The sequence below is a fragment of the Chiloscyllium punctatum genome, chromosome 10, assembly GCF_047496795.1.
Source record: "Chiloscyllium punctatum isolate Juve2018m chromosome 10, sChiPun1.3, whole genome shotgun sequence".
NCBI classification, from domain to species: Eukaryota; Metazoa; Chordata; class Chondrichthyes; order Orectolobiformes; family Hemiscylliidae; genus Chiloscyllium; species Chiloscyllium punctatum.
The window spans coordinates 86,368,330-86,389,332 of NC_092748.1; the positions used below are offsets into that span (position 1 = coordinate 86,368,330).

The 21,003-nt window shown below is 40.3% G+C and overlaps 1 protein-coding gene across 6 annotated transcripts in view; it reads right to left on the minus strand.

Annotated features, from left to right (window-relative positions):
* LOC140482362 (von Willebrand factor D and EGF domain-containing protein) overlaps positions 1-21,003 on the minus strand; it is a 303,821-nt gene that overhangs the window by 27,014 nt on the left and 255,804 nt on the right. For 5 of the 6 annotated variants that reach the window (XM_072579721.1, XM_072579720.1, XM_072579719.1 and 2 more), the window contains 4 exons: positions 6,799-6,963; positions 1,223-1,750; positions 354-449; positions 110-205 (listed from right to left, as the gene is read on the minus strand). In XM_072579721.1, the coding sequence (XP_072435822.1) occupies positions 110-205; positions 354-449; positions 1,223-1,750; positions 6,799-6,963 (885 nt within the window). The remainder of the gene's footprint in view (positions 1-109; positions 206-353; positions 450-1,222; positions 1,751-6,798; positions 6,964-21,003) is intronic. The other variant, XM_072579723.1, reaches the window with a different exon arrangement.

Genomic DNA, 21,003 nt, shown 5'->3' on the forward strand with positions numbered 1-21,003 from the left:
GATATTAATCTTGGCTCTCATACCACGTAGAGACCCTGACAGGCATACGAATAGGCAACATGCAACTTGTATTCCTTCTGGAGGCGGACACAAAAAAACCTATTCCTACCATCTTCACAGGTCAGGCCATTGTATCCACGGGGACACTCACATACATCTGGTTTGATGCATTTCCCTCTGTTTTTGCAATCAGGCCGACAGACCGCTAATAAAGACAAGTGAGCATAACATTAGACTTTGTGCCAATAAAACACTCTGCAGTCATTCATTTGTAGCCAATAACATTGAAAATTTAAACGTTTCAAACAAGGACATTTCTTGCAAAACCTCTTTAAACAAAGTAGAGTTCCTACCTATGTGACAGTTATACCCTGTGTACCCAGGCTTGCAACGACATGTATTAGGAGCTGCACATTCCATATTCTTTCCACAAGGGTACCTGCATATAGCTAACAAATATCACAGTTGTTAGTTGGGGCCGATTGTTTTTTAAAATGCCACACATGGCTATCATTCCTGCAACATTTGTCTGCAAAGTCATTGAGAACAGGTGGCACGATGAAAGAAAATAGCCAGATGTGACTCAGCTGGACATTCCGGTGAAAAATATGTGCAATCTCCTTGGAAGGACTACTGGAAGGAGGTATTCTTAAACGGAGGGGGTGAAGTTGAGCTGTGTATAATCTCTTGGATTGGCCAGAGATCATACTGGACACAGAATTCAGGTGCACATCCAGAAGGGCTTATAATCCATTACACATCAATTCTAAGTTAGTTTTAAAATATACACAATTTTACATTTCTGTAGTTTGCAGATACATAAAATGTATCTTTCTCATGTTCTGAGACACAGCTTACAACAGATGGTGGTCACCGAACAGAAAGGGGCCGAGGAAGAATCGGAACTATGCAAGCACATGGTGAGAAAACGTGTGATGGCAATGAGACAGCAATTGAGGATTGCGGGAGGCTAGTGACTGAGGTGGAATTGCATGACAGGGGCTAGACAATCTGCCAGTACTATGAGGCAGAATATTCACGTAGGGGTATACAGCTAAAGGTGTGAGATAGGATCATACAAGACCATTGAGAGTGCACACTGAATTGACAGTTTCTGAAGCAGTTATGTGGATATATGGATTTTACAATTGTTGTACAGAAAGCAACATAACCAATACAGTTGTGAGCTATTTAAACTCTCTTCACAGTCAGTGCATTTTACCTTTGCATGTTAAACCATCACCAGTATATCCAAAAGGGCATCGTCCACATTTAAAGCCCCCAAACTCTGTGGGCTCACAGGGAACTCCATTGAAGCAAGGCATGTCAGCACAGGTCTTCTTTTTCTCAGTAGGAACTAACTCATTACTGATGTGGGTGATGGAAATGGCTTGCGATGCTGTCACAGCTCGCAGTGCAGAGGCAGCAGGTCTCCAAAGTGTGGTTGTATTTTGTAAAACCTTAGGTTGAACAGCAACCTGAGATATGGTTCCAGAGCTTAGAGCTGCAGTATCTGTTATCCTTGAGTCAATGGAAGAAGGTAAGCTCAAAGTTGCATATGGCTTATCTGTCTTGAAAGCTGGAGATGGTTTTGCTTTAGTAACTGCTTTCTCCATTGTCACTCTGCCAGTCAAAGGAGTAAAGCCAGGAGTGGTTTTTTGGCTCAATGGTGGCAGTCTAACTGGCCTGTTACTTATTCTTCGAGTGGGAAACCAGTGTTGACGAAATCTTGAAGCAACACGTGGGGAAACTAGAGGAACAGAGACAAAAGTTTACAAATGCATCTGTAACAATTATAAAAGGATCATTTTTAATGTATCACCATTTGAAATTACAGGAAATTAGTTATCTTTACCATACGGCATTTTTACTCTTAATCACTGAAAATAGGAAAAATTCCATCAGTAGTCTCACAATTGCAATTGCAGATGCAAGCAAGGTCATTTATGGAAACCTGTCAAAATAAAGTTACTGCATCGTATTGTCAATTCAAACTCACTTTAACCTGGGGATATCCGAGCAAAGACCTGAGGGCAATGTATGATTTAATTAACTGTGAAGATTTTACGTTCTGTTTGCTTTCCCCATTTTTTGTCTGATTCACAGATCAGCTTGTGTTCAGTGCTGCTTCCTCAATGATGGAATAAGTATAGTTTCATCTGTGATTTGGTTCTCACATGAAACTATTAAAAATTAATGTTCTACATCTATGGCCCAGCATATTCTCCAAATCCCAATCTACCATGACCATTAAGGAATGGGATCAACCTTAGTCATGGTCAGTATTTTGATTGTTGCGAACAGCTGAAGGGATATGCTGTTTGATATGATATTCCAGTCTTTGGGACATATAGTCTGTATATCTAACATTAAAACAGCAGTGAAATGCACATCCAGATGACTGATCGAGCTAACTAATGTACAACAAATTGCGGGATTTTGAAAGACTTGTCTGATTTTCACATGCACCATGAGGCCATCCCAGACATATACATCAGTAAACCTGACAAAGGAATGTGAACAGTTATCTTTAACAAGTGTGATTATATCAACAATATGAAGGCCATTCTTAATGATGGGTCCAAATTTGTATCCATTGGAACAGCTAGTCCACACAACCAGACATTTACTTGAAAACAAGCTAAAATAAATGCTAATAGGACTTGTGTGAAGGTATCGAACTAATGGGTGATATACATGATAAGGTTTAGCCTGACATCTCATGGTATTCTGTGTATATTTGGGCTGCCCAAGGCACACAAATATGATGTCCTTTCATGCCCTATGTTATCTACGACCACTGCTTACAACAAGAACTGGCCAACTATGCAAGTTGCGCAACCGTTCACTGCGAAGGACTCCTTCACAATTGCAAAAACCATGCAGAACTTGTATATTGATAGCAATAAAGTGAAACTGGGTACTGAAGATGCTGGAGATTAGAGTCATGATTAAAGTAGTGTTGAAAAAGTACAGCAGGTCAGGCAGCATCTGAGGAGCAAGAAAATCAATATTTTGGGTCCTGATGAAGAGCTTTTGCCCGAAACGTCGATTTTCCTGATCCGCGGATGCTGCCTGACCTGCTGTGCTTTTCTAGCACCACTCTAATCTTGACTATTGATAGTAATGCTGTATCTATATGCTCACTTGACATCATTAACCTATTCACCAGTGTTCTACTCAGGAAAAAATTAAAAATTTGCAGACAGTACTATATCCTGGCAATCAATTTACACTGAACTTTTGAACTCAGTAATTGTGCATTTGAGTTTTAAAAACACTACGTGTGGCCAAATAGATTCTATAGCCTAGGAAACCCCATTTCTCGTAGCTCTTGCTTTGAACTGCAACAGTTCAAAAGGAAACTCATCACCATCTTCTCAAGGGCAATTAGGGATAGGTAATAAATATTGTCTTAGCCAGTGAAGCCCAAATTCAATGAATAATTTTTAAAAAAGGTTTGTAAACAGGTCCAGAGCCATTTGCTAACCGTGCAAGCTCAATGTTCAATTAGGACACGTCAAAGCCATCCTGTAGGATAATGGCTACTGCTCCCCCCACTCCTCCCAACCCCCAATCACCAGCCTTGTGATCCAGGATTCTCTAGCCCTTCCTTCAACACCAACTTTTCAGCCATGCATTCATCTGTTCTAACTGCCTATTGCTATATTCACGGGCATGTGACATCCTATTCTCTGGCCCCACGAAGACATTATCCTTGAAGCCATGTCGGTGTCTGTACCCGTCACTGCTGAGTTTCCTACCTCCAGTGTTCTCCCTCTTTTTCTCCTTCCCCCTTGATCAACTGGGCTCTGACTACACTCCCCAGTGGAACCATCATTCTCAGCACTTTGCAAAGCAGAAAAAACTTGCTTTCTGAGTGAGATGCGGTCTGTGGCTTCCTTGACTACTTGCCTGTTTTAGCCAGTGAAGCCCAAATTCAATGAACAATTTAAAAAAAAGGCTTGTAAACAGGTCCAGAGCCATTTGCTAACAGTACAAGCTTGATGTTGAATTAGGCCACATCAAAGCCATTCTGCAGGATAATGGCTACCGCTTGTTCTAACTGGTGGCCACCCATTCCTTCTCTGTATGTACTTCAAGCTGCAGCGACCACATCTAAAAATGTGATATCCATGTAGCTCTCAGCTTCATGCCTCCATCCGACACAAGCTGATCAAACCAACACTTTCTTTGGTCAGAATGTAGCTATCTACACAGCAGCAACAAAAAGTCTAAAGTAATTCCCAGTCTGCTACCATCTCACTCTTGGAAGGGCAATTAATGGTGGTCATGGCAGTGACACCCAAGCAAAAGAAGAACTTTCTCAGTGGTGCATTGTAATATCAGCCCAGATTTTGTGCTCAAGTCCTGGAGAGGGAAATTAAACCTACAGCCTATGACTCAGAGTACTGTCAGCTTAGCCACATCTGGATGAGGATCAATTCTGGATAGCAACGTACAAAGAAGAAATATTCAGGCTGTTTGAACTCAAGGAACATAATCCCCATTTTGAACAAAATCCGTGAAAATGTCAATTCTTGTAGTTGACTAAGGACTCAACGACAAAATTGGATCAATATGTGGCTTTGAAATGACTGCTTACTCAGCACATGATATCAATCTTGAATTGGCAATTAGAGTAAGATTGGTACTCTCATTTTTTGTCAAAACATTAATTTCATCCACAATTACAAAGTGTGCTGATACAATCTGGCACAACCCAATTTAGGACAATCTGCAACAGGAGGTCCTTATGGTGGTCATTAAAAGCAAATTGCAAGATAGTGAACATAGATCATTGTGCCACAATGGATTTCATTAGTGACAACAAAAAGAATGTGTGGTATACAGAAATAAAAACCTCATAGTACTATTGTAAATGGATTCAGAACACAGATGGGAAACATCTGTGAACAATCTATCCTGAAGTTGGTTTTAATGGGTCCACTGAGTGCGAAGTTTACATAGATTTGTAACTGTGCCATTTTGATTCGAAGTCCCTGAGTTGTAAAGCTGTTAGTACTCAAAACCTTACCTGCACCATGACTTTAGAAATCCATGCTTATCAGGCCACGAAAAAATTCTGTGCAAGTATTAAAATTTCATTTGTGTTTCATTTTAGCTTTTACTATTGCAGCAAAAGGTAACAGTTGGAGTGGTCAATGAGTTTTCAGGAATATTTGTCAGCTCTGATAGATTTGTTGACTATTCAAACTTACCTGAACAACAATTTTGCTTTGTTCATTCTCAGGATTTAAGTGTCACTGACAAAGCAGACAATTAGTGTCCTTGAGAAGATGGGGGGGTGGTGGGTTACCCTTTTCAACATCACATCAATATCTCTCAAAATACACTGTGATTTTGATATTCACAGTAAATGATGTATGAAATATAAACTGACAGTGAATAATGACAGACAAGCCATTCAAAAAAGAAAAAGGATTAATTCTTGAATCAGTGGCAAGTAGGAGAACATAGCTTCGAGTCCAGATGAAGTAAAATATAACATCTACTGAGCTATAAGAAAACAACACGCAACCATTTAATTTTTGGCATACATATTATGCTACTTAGATATCAGGGTAATGGTCCTTTTCTTTTAAATTACTCTTTTTACATGGGAAATGTATGAGAGATGGGCTGAGGGATGCAAGATTTGGCCCATTCAATATGTAGATGAGATTATGATTTGGAGATGCCGGTGTTGGACTGGGGTGTACAAAGTTAAAAATCACACAACACCAGGTTATAGTCCAACAGGTTTAATTGGAAGCACACTAGCTTTCAGAGCGATGCTCCTTCATCAGGTGATTCTGATGAAGAATCACCTGATGAAGGAGCGTCGCTCCGAAAGCTAGTGTGCTTCCAATTAAACCTATTGGACTCTAACCTGGTGTTGTGTGATTTTTAACTTTAGATTAGATTAGACTAAATTACTTAGTGTGGAAACAGGCCTTCAGCCCAACAAGTCCACACTGACCCTCCATGTAAGCTTGCTCTCAGGCTTTAGAGAGGCTTCAGGAAAGAGTTTTGGAAATGGATCCAGGATGAAGGGGCTGTAGTTCTGTTGGTACGTTGAAATGTTGGAGCAGCCAGGCTTGTTCCCCTTAATTAGAGAAGCTTGACGATAGGAATGTTCAAAATCATGAGTGGTCTGCAGAAACTGTTCGTACTAGCACAAGATTCAAGAACCAGAGGACATTGATTTGAGGTGAATGATAAAAGAACCAGTGGGGACTTTAGAAAAAAAATCTATTTTTACACAGCAGTTGGTTAGGATCTGAAATGCAATACCTGGGACTGTAGTGGAGGCAGATTGAATTGATACTACCAAAGGGAATTGAAGAGCAAGGAAATGAAGATTTTGAGGAAACGGCAAGAGACTGGACTAGTTTGTGCATTCTCCCAGTGTCTGCGTGGGGTTTCCTCTGGGTGCTCTGATTTCCTCCCACAGTCCAAAGATGTGCAGGTTAGATAGAAAGGCCATGCTAAATTGTCAATTGTGTGCAGGGATGTACAGGCTAGATGGATTAACCATGGCAAATGCAGGGATACAGGGATAGGGGAGGGGGTGGGTCTGGGTGAGATGCTTTTTGGAACGTCAATGTGGACTTGATGGAACAAATGGTTTGCTTCCATACTGTAGGGATTCTATGATTCTAGTTGATTTGCTCATGAATAGACAGCATGGTCACAATGAACCAAATGGTCTGTTCCTGCATTGTACCCATTCTATAACTCCGTGTCTTATCCTGAGAAGTATTCATGGATCCACAATGCTGAAATGTAACTCACCGTGCCGTGGGATCTTCATACATGTTCGCCCAGTGCCCAAGAATCCGACAGGGCAGCGTCCACAAGCAAAACCAACAGAAGGTGGTTTCCGATCAAAACACTGAACCCCTGGGAAGCAGGGTTTATTTGCACAAGTAATTGTGTTCAGTGGGACAGAGGTAAGGGCTAAATGAAAAACAGAAGGTTGGTTAAGAAATCAGAACAATTTACTTAATGGAAATTCATCAGTTGCCAAGTCATAAACCTACAAACAAGTGGATTAAACTGGTTTTAAAAAGTGTTTATTTCAGTTCTAAAGTCAAAAATGCATGATAGTGTGAGCTAAGACAGAGTGATTAATTGCAACACACAGGAGTTTCTCTGCACGTGTCCACTCTACTTGAAGTACTTTATTTCAATTAGTCATACCCTACTCATTGTTCAGGCTCATAGGAAACCTGAAATTTGGAGCAAATGGTTTCCCCAAGTATGTAACCTGGAGCAATTGTGAATTTGAGACTTTGATACACAGCAAGAAAGAGGATCTGTTTACAAGTGGTCTGAGATCTAGCAGCAGCTGCCTGTCTTCAGGCTCAGTAAGGCTATGTACCAGAATCAGAACCACCTTGCATCAGGCAGTAGGTTTCAGGCAAAGCAGTTTCACCTTCAAGAAACAGGAAGCCTGTTGCTATTTTGAGTTTAGACCTTATAGATCCCTTGGCCTGTTACCTCAACAGAGGTTTACTGGAACATGCTGCTTCTGATCTGGTTATGCTGCCTTATCAAACATGGAGGCTGGAGGCAGTCAGCTGCTCAAGTTGGACATCTCTACCTGCTAGAGAACCAGGCAAAAGCAGGACCCTGCAACAGGTGGCCTGCGATACCCAGAGAAACAGACAAAATAAGGACTCTGAAACAGACAGTCAGCATCCTCGAGAGGATCAGGTGAGTGGAGGACCTGATACAAACAGTCAGCATTACCTAGAGGATCAGGAAGTAAAGTAACCTGAGACAGGTAATCACTAACAGACTTAGAATTATTGAAGCTGACTGACAAGAGGTTTTTTTTCCGCTTTCTCATCCCTAGTTAAAATTGGATAGTCCAAAAGTAGGCTTCAGGCATGGCTGAAAAGATTACCTAGATTGAATATTTGCCTGATGCCATGTGGTAAGTCATAGACACTTCACTGTAGCCAAGATGATCGCAAGTGTGGGATATGTCTGTAGCTGCAAAAATATATGAGCTATGGATTTTGGGGGGGGGGGTCACGAGTGGCGGCTGGAATCACTGCTGTGCAGCTGTAAATCTGAGAGACATGTGAACATTTAACAAAGTGGTTACACAACAGATTAAGACCAGGCAGGAAGAGAGAGAATGGGTGACTGCTAAACTGTATAGGAAGATCAGGCAGATAATTGCAGCAGTTCTGGAGCCTGAATCACTGAATGGTTTTCCACATTGGATACTGGTAAGGAACAGAAGTGGTAGGCAATTCAATACTCAGGAAAACATAGAGGCATTTCTGTGGCTGTAGCCATGATGCCACCATCAAAGAGGTCAATGAACAGCTGTAGGGCATTCTTTTGGGTTAGGGTGAAGAGCTAGTATTTGTGGTATACATTGGAACCAAAGAAATAGGCAGCAAGATGAATGAGGTCCTGAATGTAGACTTTAGGGAGTTATGCAAAAGACTGAAACCACAGCCTCCAAGACAGTAATCTCAGGATTGCTCCCAGTGCCACATCGTGGGTGTAGAAATATGAAGATTGGGCAAAGGAACACATGGTTGGAAACATGTTGATGGGGGGATGGTTTTAGATTTTATGGACTTTGAGACCAATTCTAGGGCAGGTAGGATCTGCCGTGGTACAAGGAGAATAACATATTTTAGCATAACTGGATGAACATCCAGGGAGATTAGATAGGGCTGTTGCAAACTGAATATGCTAATGCTGTTGGGAAGGATTTGGTCTAGCTTTTCAGGACAGTGGGAATGTAAGTAGGAATTAAGATAAAATAAAAACAAGACTCATTATGAGAATTAGAAAAAGAGTAAATGAAAATGGAAAACAACAGAAGCAAATCATAGAATCAATGAAGGCTAAACTGTAGGACACTGTGAAGGTAGATAAGAGTAAAACAAAATTAAAAGCATTCTGTCTGAATGCATGCAGGATTCACAGCAACACAGGTGGATTGATTGCATTAGCAGTAAAGGAGTATGATTTAATTACCATTACAGAGACACAGCTGCCAGTGCCTAAAACTGGGAACTGAATGTTGAAGTACATTTGACATTCAAGAGAGATAGGCACAAACAAATAAGGTGGAGTAGTGCTTATAATCTGGGATGGATCAGTGCATTAATGAGAGGGGATCTCCAATGGGAAAAACAGAATGTACAAACTGTTTGGGTGGAGCTAAATAACAAGAAAGGGGTAGCAAACATTGGTAACACTGGTTTATAGGCCACCAAGTTGTAAATGTAAGATATGGCACAAATCAGGAAATTTGAGTTGTGTATAGCAACAGGAATGGAGTAATCATAGATGACATTAGGTTTACCCAGTTTGTGTGTATATCAATAAGCAATGTGGTGAAGGAAGTATTCCTGGAGTGTGCTTGAGATAGCTTTCTGCAGCAATCAGAGGAACCAATTAGGGCACAGGTTATTTTCGATCTAGTATTACATAACGAGAAAGGAATAATTAAAGTCTTGTTGCAAAAATATCTTTGGGGAATAATGACCATAGTTTAATGAAACATTCGGTTACATTTGAAAAGTTGTACTCAATCTGAAACCAACATGTTAAATTGCAATAAGCTTATGAAAGTACGAGGGAGACGTTAACTATGGTGAATTGGGCAAAAAAAACATTAAAAGGTGTGATGGTAGGTAGGCAATGGCTAGTATTTAAAGATTTAATGTTTGTTGTCAAAAAAAAATATAATGTTCCTTGAAGGCAATAATACTATTTTTAACTTCCCTTGTCAAAGGAAGCAGCCAATAAAATTGTCAAAGTAGTTGTAAGCCTTGGAATTGGGAGAATTTTGAAATTCACTCAAGGAGGACAAAAAATTTGTACGGTAAGAAAGTGTGATGAAGCTGTTCCTTTAACAAGGTTATGCTGTCCTTGGCTTTTTTTTTCCCCAGAGAGGTTGTAAATGACACAGTCTCTGAAAAGTCTGGAGATAAAGGGTTTTTGGGCCAATTTGATAATAGCTAACAAAGACTGCCTCAGGCAGAAGGCTGTCAAGTTCAAAAGAAATACGGGTACAGTGAAAGGGGAGCGGCCAGTTCTGCCAGCTCGGCTTTTCTCTGGTTGGTTTTGTTTTTAAGTGTAATGAGAAAGAAAGGCAGACCCACGGAAGCAGGTCCAGGCTGGTACTCTCTCTCTTTGACTTCTATCCGGTAAGAACCTGTGGTTGCTTTTACCTTTTGTGCCAAGGGGTGTTTATGGGGTTTGTTGCAAGCATTTGAAACAGCATCATTAAGCTGGGATGATCTGTTGGGTTTTCGGAGAGGTTAAATAATTCGGAATTCTGTTTTCTTTTGTTTGTGTTTCATTCAGTAATCTTGTAAATAAGTTCTGTTTTGTTTAAAATTAAATGGTTTGACCAGCTGTTTCTCTCCTGGAATATCCACCTTACACCGGTTTAAAACAACTAGCAACGTTAGGGTCTGGACCACCTTCTTGAAATGTCTTGAGGGGTCTAGCCTGGTCCATAACAGATTGGGGCTCTTTGCAAGATTTGTTCTGTAGTTCAAAACTGGGATGAGAGTTGTTGGACTCAAAGGCAGCAAGTGGTAGGTGTTGGTGTCTTTTGTTCTGGTTGTTGAATTCGGTTGGTTTAAACAGTGCTTGGGATAGCACTGGCTCTTTCAGTCACCGAGTTTTCTCTGAGGGTAGAAGAAGTGACCTTGGGGGCTTTACAAAAGGTGATTAAGGCCAAGCTGTTGGAGTTAGCAAACAAGCTGGAGTTGGAACTGCCTCCTTCCATGAGGAAAGGAGAGATAATTGCAGCAATAGCTCAGCATTTAAATTTGCTGGAAACACCAGAATCTTGAGAGATGGCTAAAATTCAACTGAAAATGAAGCAGCATAAGTTAGAGGCAAAAGACAAGGAATTACATTTAAAAGCAGAAGAGGGAGAAAAAGAGACAGAGTTTGAACTTTGGAAATTGACACTTAGGAACTCAAAACTTCACTTTCTGAAGTAGGGAGAACTCGTGGAAGAGCAGAGAGTTAAAACGGCAAGATTAGCAGCTAATATAGCGGATGATTATGAGTTGGTCCCGTAAAGCAAAGTTTGGCTTCCAGAATCAAAATCAATCCATGAGAGAGAGAGAAATTGGGGGAAAACAGGAATCCTCACGTGGAAAGGGATAGATGGATCTCAGTGAAGAACATCAGGATAACTTACCACAGGGTAAAAAGGAAACCCTTGGAGGGGACAAAAAAGTTAAAAAGCTCCAGTGTTTTCACTGCAATAAAATAATCCACGTGAAATCACAGTGTTGGTGGGTTAGGAGGAAGCCAGATGTAGCAACACAGGATAGGCCAGTGAATTTTGTTGGAGTGGTAACAGAAAGCACAGTGGAGGCTAGAAAGCTGCACCACAAAGTACCAGCTGGTCAGAGGTTGGTTAAGGAGGAAGTGCCAAATCTTCTTAAACCATATACCTGCAAAGGTAACGTTTATTCGCATAAGCCAGGAGCAGCAGATAAAGAGGTTACAATATTAAGAGACACAGGATCCTCTCAGTGTGTGATGCTGAAAGCTGAAGTGATATGTACTTCTGAAGGACTATTGCCAGAAAAGGTACTAGTAATGGGAGTTCACAGTGAGACAAAAAAAAACGCTCAATTATGTAAAGTGAGGTAAGAGTGTCCAGTGAAGAGTGGAGAATTTGTGGGTGGAGTACTGGACAAACTCTTAGCTCCACGAATTCAATTTGTCCTTGCTAATAATACCGTTGATTCACCTGTAGGAGCGCTGCCTTCTGTAGCTGAAAAGCCAGCAAATAACTTAATCCAAAATGAAGTAATGCAAAGGTTGTGAGCAGCTGAACTACTGTAGGACACATATCCTGGAAGTTTTACGAACTGTGTGGTAACAAGGTCACAAAGTCACCAACTGAAACAGGAGAGATCAAAGAGTACAGATAAGAGTGTTGAAGTGGAATTAGCAGAGCCCCTGTTTGATCAGATAGTTGAGACAAGCCAGAGCAGATAGATAGCAAATAATTAAGATCCAAGGGTCATGTGAGAATGAGGAAGTCAAAAAATAATACTTATAAACAATAGATTTTTAGAAATTTATGTTGACAAATCCCAGAACCAATGCCCTTCACCCTGGAATGTTAAGAGATAGCTACAGAGATAGTGGTCATCTTTCAAAACGCTTTTAATTCTATAACGGTACCTGTAAATTGGAAATACTGTTCTAAATGTTGACATCTGGGGTCACAATTGTATAATTCTCTCTGGTCAGGAGAAAAAAAAAGTCCATATATCCCTATCCTCTGCCTCTTATCCCTTGCATTCCAAAATAAAGCATGTTCCTTTTTAGTACCACACACTTATTTTTTCCAAATCCATTATATATTATCACATGCTTCAGAAAGTATAATTTTCATCAATCCTCTCTATTTAGCAAATAACTTAATCCAAAATGAAGTAATGCAAAGGTTGTGAACAACTTGCAGTTTTATAAGCTGTATGTCTCAAAACACATACTTCAGAACACGTAGTTGGAGATTAAGTTTGTTATTGAAGCCGCAAAACACAATAGCTTCAAATAGGGAAAACATTTTCCTTTTTACAATACATAGGGCAAGCTATGAGCTTCTCATGATTAAGAATCAAGATGTAGCTTTTAGAAAAAGTTTGCAGAATATTTCTAAAACAGTTCTGCCAGGTATCCAAGTTGAAGAACCATTATTAATATGAATTCTGCGTGAATGGGTTCCATTATTGTATTTATCTTATACTGGTTGTTGTAAACCATGTAAGAGTTAGATTTACAAAATGCAAATTAACAGGTTATTAGTAACAATTTTACAACATAGATCAGAAAACAAGTGTAACCTTTCAGAAGTGTATAAAATAAATAAATATGCCATGTAAATTAATGCAGCATTATTCAAGTTATTCAAATCAGAAATACAAAAAGATTAGATGAGCTTAATAATAATGTTCTCAAATATGAGTTAATAGGAATGTTGCATTTAATCAAGTTGGACTGGTAAATTGCACCATATGACTCAGCTTTAAATATCCTTGGGGTCTTCCAAAATTGTTAAATGATCCCATAACTGGGTAACAGTAGGAATGAGTTGAATCAGAGTTGAGTAAAACTGTATGATGAATATCTTTTCAGGAGTTTTCTTTCTGCATTGTCTGCTGATTCCCTGACAAATGATTATTTTCCCCAGAAGTAGTTCATGGTCCTTCATCAAGTGCCCTATAATAAAGGAATGTATAAGGTCAGACCTTGCAGAGTCAGGGGACAGGAGGCAGAATGGATTCAAAGCAAAAAGCAGAGAATGGGAGTAGATAGTAGTTATTTGGAGTAGCAGAACTTTGGAAGTATGTTTCACAAATCTCAGTGGTTGACCACAATCATTCACAACCTCCATTAACAGTCTGGATAGGGAGTCAAAAAGTTTCTAAATATGCAGATGGTACCAAATTTTGCTGGAGATGAGGGGGAGATGGAAGAAGAAGACGACTGCAGGGAGATGCAGTTGGTATCATCAATACGGAGGATGCCTGAAACAAATTACAAGACAATTTGAATAAACTTTCATAGTGGGAAAAAAGATTCACAGAAAAAGTGCACCACAGATAAATATGGGGAATGTTGTAGGAAGATTAATCCATGTTATACTTGGAAGGTGCATTGTTGTTGAAGTGCAGAAATAAAGGATCTCAGAGTACAAATACACCAATCATGAAAAGTTATGCCACCCATTAGCAAGACCTTCAAAAAGGTTATGAAGCAGAAGACTTCATTTTTAGAATGATAGAAGTGACAGGCAAGGAATTTATGCTCAACCTGAAAAGAATATTAGAGTCATAGAGACATATGGCACGGAAACAGGTCCTTCAGTTCAACTCGTTCATGCTGACCAGATATCCCAACCCAATCTAGTCCCACCTGCCAGCACCCGGTCCATATGCCTCCAAACCATTCCCATTCATGTACCCATCCAGATGCCTTTTAAATGTTGCAATCATACTAGCCTTCACCACTTCCTCTGTCAGCTCATTCCATACACGTATCACCATCTGCGTGAAAAAGTTGCTCCTTAGGTCTCTTTTATATGTTTCCCCTCTCACCCGAAGCCTATGCCCTCTAATTTGAGCCAGTTCTGTATCCAATTGGCTAGTTCTCCCTGCATTCCATGAGATCTAACCTTGTTAACCAGTCTCCCATGGGGAACCTTGTCGAAAGCCTTACTGAAGTCCAAATAGATCACGTCCACTGATCTGCCCTCATCAATCCTCTTCGTTACTTCTTCAAAAAATTCAATCAAGTTCGTGAGAAATAATTTCCCATGCACAAAGCCATGTCGACTATCCCTAATCAGTCTTTGCCTTTCCAAATACATGTACATCCTGTCCCTCAGGATTCCCTCCAACAACTTGTCCACCACTAACATCAGGCTCACTGGTCTATAGTGCCCTGGCTTGTCCTTACCACCCTTCTTTAACAGTGGTACTCCGTTAGCCAAGCTCCAGTCTTCTGCCACCTCACCTGTGACTATCAATGATACTAATATCTCAGCAAGGGGCCCAGCAATCACTTCTCTAGCTTCCCATAGTGTGTCCAGCTGCAACTCCTGTTAGACCTCATGGTGGCTCTGGTGCTGTGGATGGACTCACTTTGGAGCATCCGCGATGCTCAGGAGGTTGTGAATAGCACGTTAAGTGAATTGGTCACACTGCAAATTAGGATTGCGAAAGGCGAAAGGGAATGGTGACCAAAAGGCAGAGAAAGAGCAGGAAGGCAGTGCAGGTGCATCTCCCTCCAAAACAGGTCTATCATTTTGGATACTGTTAGGGGAGATGGCTCACCAGGAGAAGGCAGCAGTAGGCAGGTTAATGGCACCGTGGCTGGCTCTGCTGTACAGAAGGCTGAGAAAGAGTGGAAGAGCTGTAGTCATAGGGGATTCAATTGTAAGGGGAGTAGATAGGTGGTTATGTGGTCAAAACGAGTCTCCCGAGTGGTATGTTGCCTTCCAGATGCACGAGTCTGGGATATCTCAGATTGGCTGCAGAACATTCTGAAGCCAGTTGACCTGGTGCATTTAGGCACCAATGATATAGGTAAAAAACAGGATGAGGTCCTACAAGCAGAATTTACATAGTTAGGAGCCAAGTTAAAAAGTAGGACCTCGGAAGTAGTAATCTCAGGATTGCTATCCCATGCCACGTGCTAGTCAGAGTAGAAATGAAAGAATAGGCAGAATGAATGAATGGCTTAAGAGAAGATGCAGGAGGGAGGGGTTCAAAGTTTTAGGACATTGGCACTGGTTCTGGGGGAGGTGGGACAATTACAAATTGGACAGTCTACACCTGGACCAGACTGGAACCAATGTCCTTGGAGTGCTTTTGCTAACACTGTTGGGGGCGGTTTAAACTAATGTGACAGAGGGATGGGAATCAAATGAGGTGGTTAGTGAACAGTAAGGAGGTAGCAACAAAAGCCTGTAAGGAACTAGTTAATGAATTCAGCATGGCTAAGGGGAAGAGTAGGCAGGGACCAGATGATGAACGCAAAGGGACAGGTGGTCTGAGGAGCATTTGTTTTAAGTGTATTAGGTAAGGCAGAGGAACCTAGGGCTTTGATTAGTACCTGGGAGTATGATGATATTGCTATTACTGAGACTTGGTTGAGGGAAGGGCATGATTGACAACTAAATATCCCAAGATATAGATGCTTCAGGTGGGATAGAGAAGGACGTAAAAGGGGTGGAGGAGTTGTATTGCTGCTGAAGGAGGGCACTATGGAGGACTCAAGCAGTGAGGCAAATGGACAGAGCTTAAAAATAGGAAGGGTACAGTAACAATGTCGGGGCTATACTACAGGCCTCCCAACAGCGAGTGTGAGGTAGAGGTACAAATATGTAAAACAGGTTATGGAAAGATGTCAGAGCAACAGGGTGGTAGTAATAGGAGATTTTAATTTTCCCAACATTGACTGAGATTCACTTAGTGTTAGAGGTCTGGATGAAGCAGAATTTGTAAGGAGCATCCAGGAGGGTTTTGTGGAGCAGTATGTAAATAGTCCATCTTGGGAAGGGGCCATAGTGGACCTGGTGTTGGGGAATGAGCCCAGCCAAGTGGTTGAAGTTTCAGTAGGGGATAACTTTGGGAATAGTGATCACAATGCTATTAGTTTTAGAATACTCATGGACAAAGACAAGAGTGATCCTAAGAGTGCTACATTTATGGAAGGCCAACTATAGCAAAGTATGGCAGGAGCTGGGGAATGTGGATTGATATCAGCTGTTTGAAGGTAAATCCACATTTGATATATGGGAGGCTTTTAAAGAGAGATTGATTAGAGTGCAGGACAGATATGTCCCTGTGAAAATGAGAGATAGAAATGACAAGATTAGGGAACCAGCAATGACAGATGAAATTGTGAGACTAGCTAAGAGGAAAAAGGAAGCATACATAAGGTTTAAGTGAATGAAAACAGGCAAAGCTTTGGAAGAATATCAGTAATGGAGGATCAATCTGAAATGAGGAATTAAGATGGATAAAAGGGGTCATGAAATATCTTCAGCAACAGGGTTGAAAAAAGTTCTAAAATCTTTTATTCGTATATATGGAGCAAGAGGGTAACTGGAGAAAGGGTTGGCCCACTCAAAGACAAAGGAGGCAAGTTATGCCTGGAGTCAGATAACATGGGTGAGATTCTTAATGAGTACTTTGCATCCATATTCACCAAGGAGAAGGACATGACGGATGTTAGGGAGAGATCTTTGATTACTCTAGTTCAAGTCGGCATAAGGAGGGAGGAAGTGTTGGGTATTCTAAAAGGTATTAAGGTAGACAAGTCCCCAGGCCCGGGTGGGACCAATCCCAGGTTACTAAGGGAAGCAAGAGGGGAAGTAGCTTGGGCCTGAACATATATCTTTGCAGCATTCTTGAACACAGGTGGGGCCTGGAAAGACTGAAGAATTACTAATATTATCTTCTTGTTTAAGGAGGGTAGCAGGGATAATCCAGGTAATTATAGACCAGTGAGCCTACATCAGTGGTAGGGAAACTGCCAGTGAAAGTACTGAGGGTTAGGATCTATTTACATTTGGAAGAAAATGGGCTTATCAGTGATGAGCAACATGGTTTTGTGCAGGGAAGGTCATGACTTACCAACTTAATAGTATTCTTTGAGGAAGCAACAAAGTTTATTGATGAGGGAAGGGCTGTATATGTCATATACATGGACTTCAGTAAGACATTTGATAAGGTTCCCCATGGTAGGCTGATGGAGAAAGTGAAGTTACATGGGGTCCAAGGTGTTCTAGTTAGATGGATAGAGAATTGGCTGGGCAGCAGAAGACAGTGGAGTAGTGGAAGGGAGTTTCTCAAAATGGAGAACTGTAACCAGTGGTGTTCCACAGGGATCCATGTTGGGACCATTGTTGTTTGCAATATACATAAAGATCTGGTAGAAGGTATAAGTGGTCTGATTAACATGTTTGCAGATAACACTAAGATTGGTGGAGTAGCAGATCGTGAAGGGGACTGTCAGAGAATGCAGTAGAATATTGATAGATTGGAGAGTTGGGTGGAGAAATGGCAGATGGAGTTCAACCCGCGCAAATGTGAGGTGATGCATTTTGAAAGATCCAATTCAAGAGCGAACTATATGGTGAATGGAAAAGCCCTGAAGAAAATTGATGTACAGAGAGATGTGTGTTCAGGTCCACTGTACCCTGAAGGTGGCAATGCAGGTCAATAGAGTGGTCAAGAAGGCATATAGCATGTTCTCCTTCATTTTATGGGGTATTGAGTACTGGAGTTCGCAGGTCATGTTACAGTTATATAGGACTTTAGTTCGGCCACATTTGGAATACAGTTCTGTTTGCCACATTACGAAAAGGATGTGGATGTTTTGGAGGAGGTGCAGAGGTGGTTCACCACGATGTTGCATGGTATGGAAGGTACTAGCTATCAAGAGAAGTCAAGTAGATTAACATCATTTTCATTAGAAAGACAGAGGTTGAGGGGAAACCAAATTGAGATCTATAAAATCATGAGAGGTATAGACAGGGTGGATAGCAAAATGCTTCCCCCCACCCCCCCCCACCAGAGTGGGGTACTCAATTACTCGGGGTCACGAGTTCAAAATCAGAGAGAAACGTTCAAGGGAGATATGCATGGAAAGTTCTTTACACAGAGGGTGGTGGATATTTCGAATGGAGTTGTCAGCAGAGGAGTTAGAAGCGGGCATGATAGCGTCACTTAAGATGTATCTAGACATAAATGAATGGGCAGGAAGCAGAGTGATACAGATCCTTAGAAAATAAGTGACACATTTAGATAGCGGATTTGGATCAGCGCAGGCTTGGAGAGCGAAGGGCCTGTTCCTGTGCTGTAATTTTCTTTGTTCTTTGACACACTCAGGCAGTGCCGTCCAGATCTTAACCGTTCACTATGTGAAAAAGTCTTTCCTCATGACTCTTTTCTTTTGTCAGTCGTTTCTTTTGCCAATTGTATAAAACCTATGTCCCTTTGTTCTCTATCCTTCCATCTATGGGAATAGTTTGTTTTATATTTACTCCATCTTCATGATTTTGATTCCTTTCAACTCTCTCTTTGCCAAAGAACCAGGTGCAGCTTCTCAATCCATCTATGGAACTCTGGAGTTCCTAATTCTGGGAACTATTCTTGTGAATCTCGATCTGGTTTTCTGGTGTCACCTAGAGTGACTGCTTCACTTGACAAACTTGTCAGTCCTGTCAGGCTTCACCTCTAAACACTTTTAGCAGTTAACACCAAAGGTGCTACACTGCATATGACTGAGACATTGCATGAGCTGATCAACATGGAGAGGCTTCACCTCAATAAAGTTAAGTCTTTGCACTAAGAAACTCTTTGATTATGAAGCAGCCAAGTAACTGAGGAATTTTGTATTCACTGGAGATTTGGAATATAAGGAATAGGCCATACAGCCTCTCAGGCCTGCCCCACTGTTCAATAGGATCATCGATGATCTGCCCCAGGCCTCAACTCCTCTTTCATGCCAGATCACCGTAGCCCTCAACTTCTCAATATTTCAAAAATTTAACTCCTACCTCCTTAAATATTTTGTGATTCAGCCTCCACAACTTGCTGAAAATTCTACACATTAAGTACCATCAAGACAAGTAATGTAAATAATTTAAAGAATAATTTGCCTTTTGATTTTTCCATACAAAGTACATCACAACATGCCCTCCCATCTATTTTTGTATTGTCAGCAAGTTTGGATATATTCCAAATCCCCTCCTCCACAAGTCATAAATACAGATACTAAATGATTGAGGCCTTATAGCACTCCATTGGTTCTGTCTTTTCAACCTGAAAAATGACCCAATAATCCAGATTCTGTCTTCTTTGTGTTAACCAATCCATAATTGGTGTTAATACATTATCCTCAATACCGTGAATTCCTATCTCATGCAATAACCTTTTATGTTGCATCATGTCAAATGGAAGAAGAGTTGTACCCTGTCATTTACAAGCCTCATATTATATATAAACAGATAAAATATAGTGGAATTTGTGAACACTTGTTTCCTGTTTTTGGCTACCAAGACTCCACCTATGAATTACAGTCGAATGGTTTCCTTTATCTTTGCATTCTTTAATCTCAAGAGCTGAACAGACTAATTACTAAGGATGCATACCATTATTTATATCCAAAAATGGTTTGGAACATCACGTAAAAGGTGACATCCACAGTTAACCGTGAATGTCCAAGAATTGATGTCTAAACTATAGCATCCACCAATAGCTTCACAAGAATGGATCTTGCTGCATGTCTCACCATTGAAATGTGCCACATTTCATTAACATTTTTTGTGCTGGAGGTAAATTAACTTGTCATTATGCAAAGTGGTAATGTCTCTAAAATCAAAAATTAACTATTAAAATGTGCAGTTTTATTCCTTTGGATAGTACTGAGCATTATACAAATAGCAATTATTTACTGTTCCTTTCTTCTTCCAATCCTTAATCCTATCAATTTTCCATTCTTTTTCCAAACTTAATTTGACATTGAATGGCCCACTTTAATTTATATTTCCTTCTCAGTCTTTGTTTGGTTTCCTTCTCAGTCCTTCAATTTGGTTGTTTAAGGACTACACAGAAGTTATTGTTCACGCAGATATTCTGCGCTTCACTTTGCTGATTTCTGATCCCTTTTTCAGTAAGTTACCATGTAAATGATTGAAAAACCGGAATTCGCAAGAGCAAGTCATAACAGATATTTGATGTCCTGTTCTTAAAAAAAATCTCAGCGAGCATATTGCAATCTGTCAGAAATGATTGAATAATCTCCTTGTAAAACCAGTCCTTATGTTCGGTTTCTACCCAAAATTAAACTTAATCTTCAAAGTGATTTATATGCAAAAAAGGTATTTATGTGCAAAAATCATTATAATTAAGAGATTATTTAAGTAGGTGAAAATAAAATCATGTCAGCAATGATCGCCAAACTGGGAGATTATTTAAATGTAGAACCAATCCTTGTAATATTCATGGGATAAAGCAATAATCATATGATTAACTATTCACATGGGAAGAATTCCAAATGAATCGTTGAATGGCCACTAGTGGTATCAAAGAATAAACAGTCCTGTTGCTTTTGAGATTATTTTTCCAATATTTCTGCTTATGACATAAAAGAATAAATTTAAGCACTTATAATATAGAACACTCTAACAGATATTCAGATTAAAGTTTAAAAAAAAATCAAAATTTTGGACTCGCAGCTGGAAGATACATATGGAGTTGCATCTTGGGAATCCAGCCTGCCACTATATTGCTGGAATTCAGTGCTGGGTGATTGTGAACATACCCTATTGCATTGAAAGAAATTGATTAATGTCAAAATGCAGATATTTGCAGATGTTTGTGCAATGAACTAGGCCAAAGCTTTAATGCTTACAAGGCAAATTATTTAAGAGTAGATAATATTGTGCCAGTAAATTGTCATTAA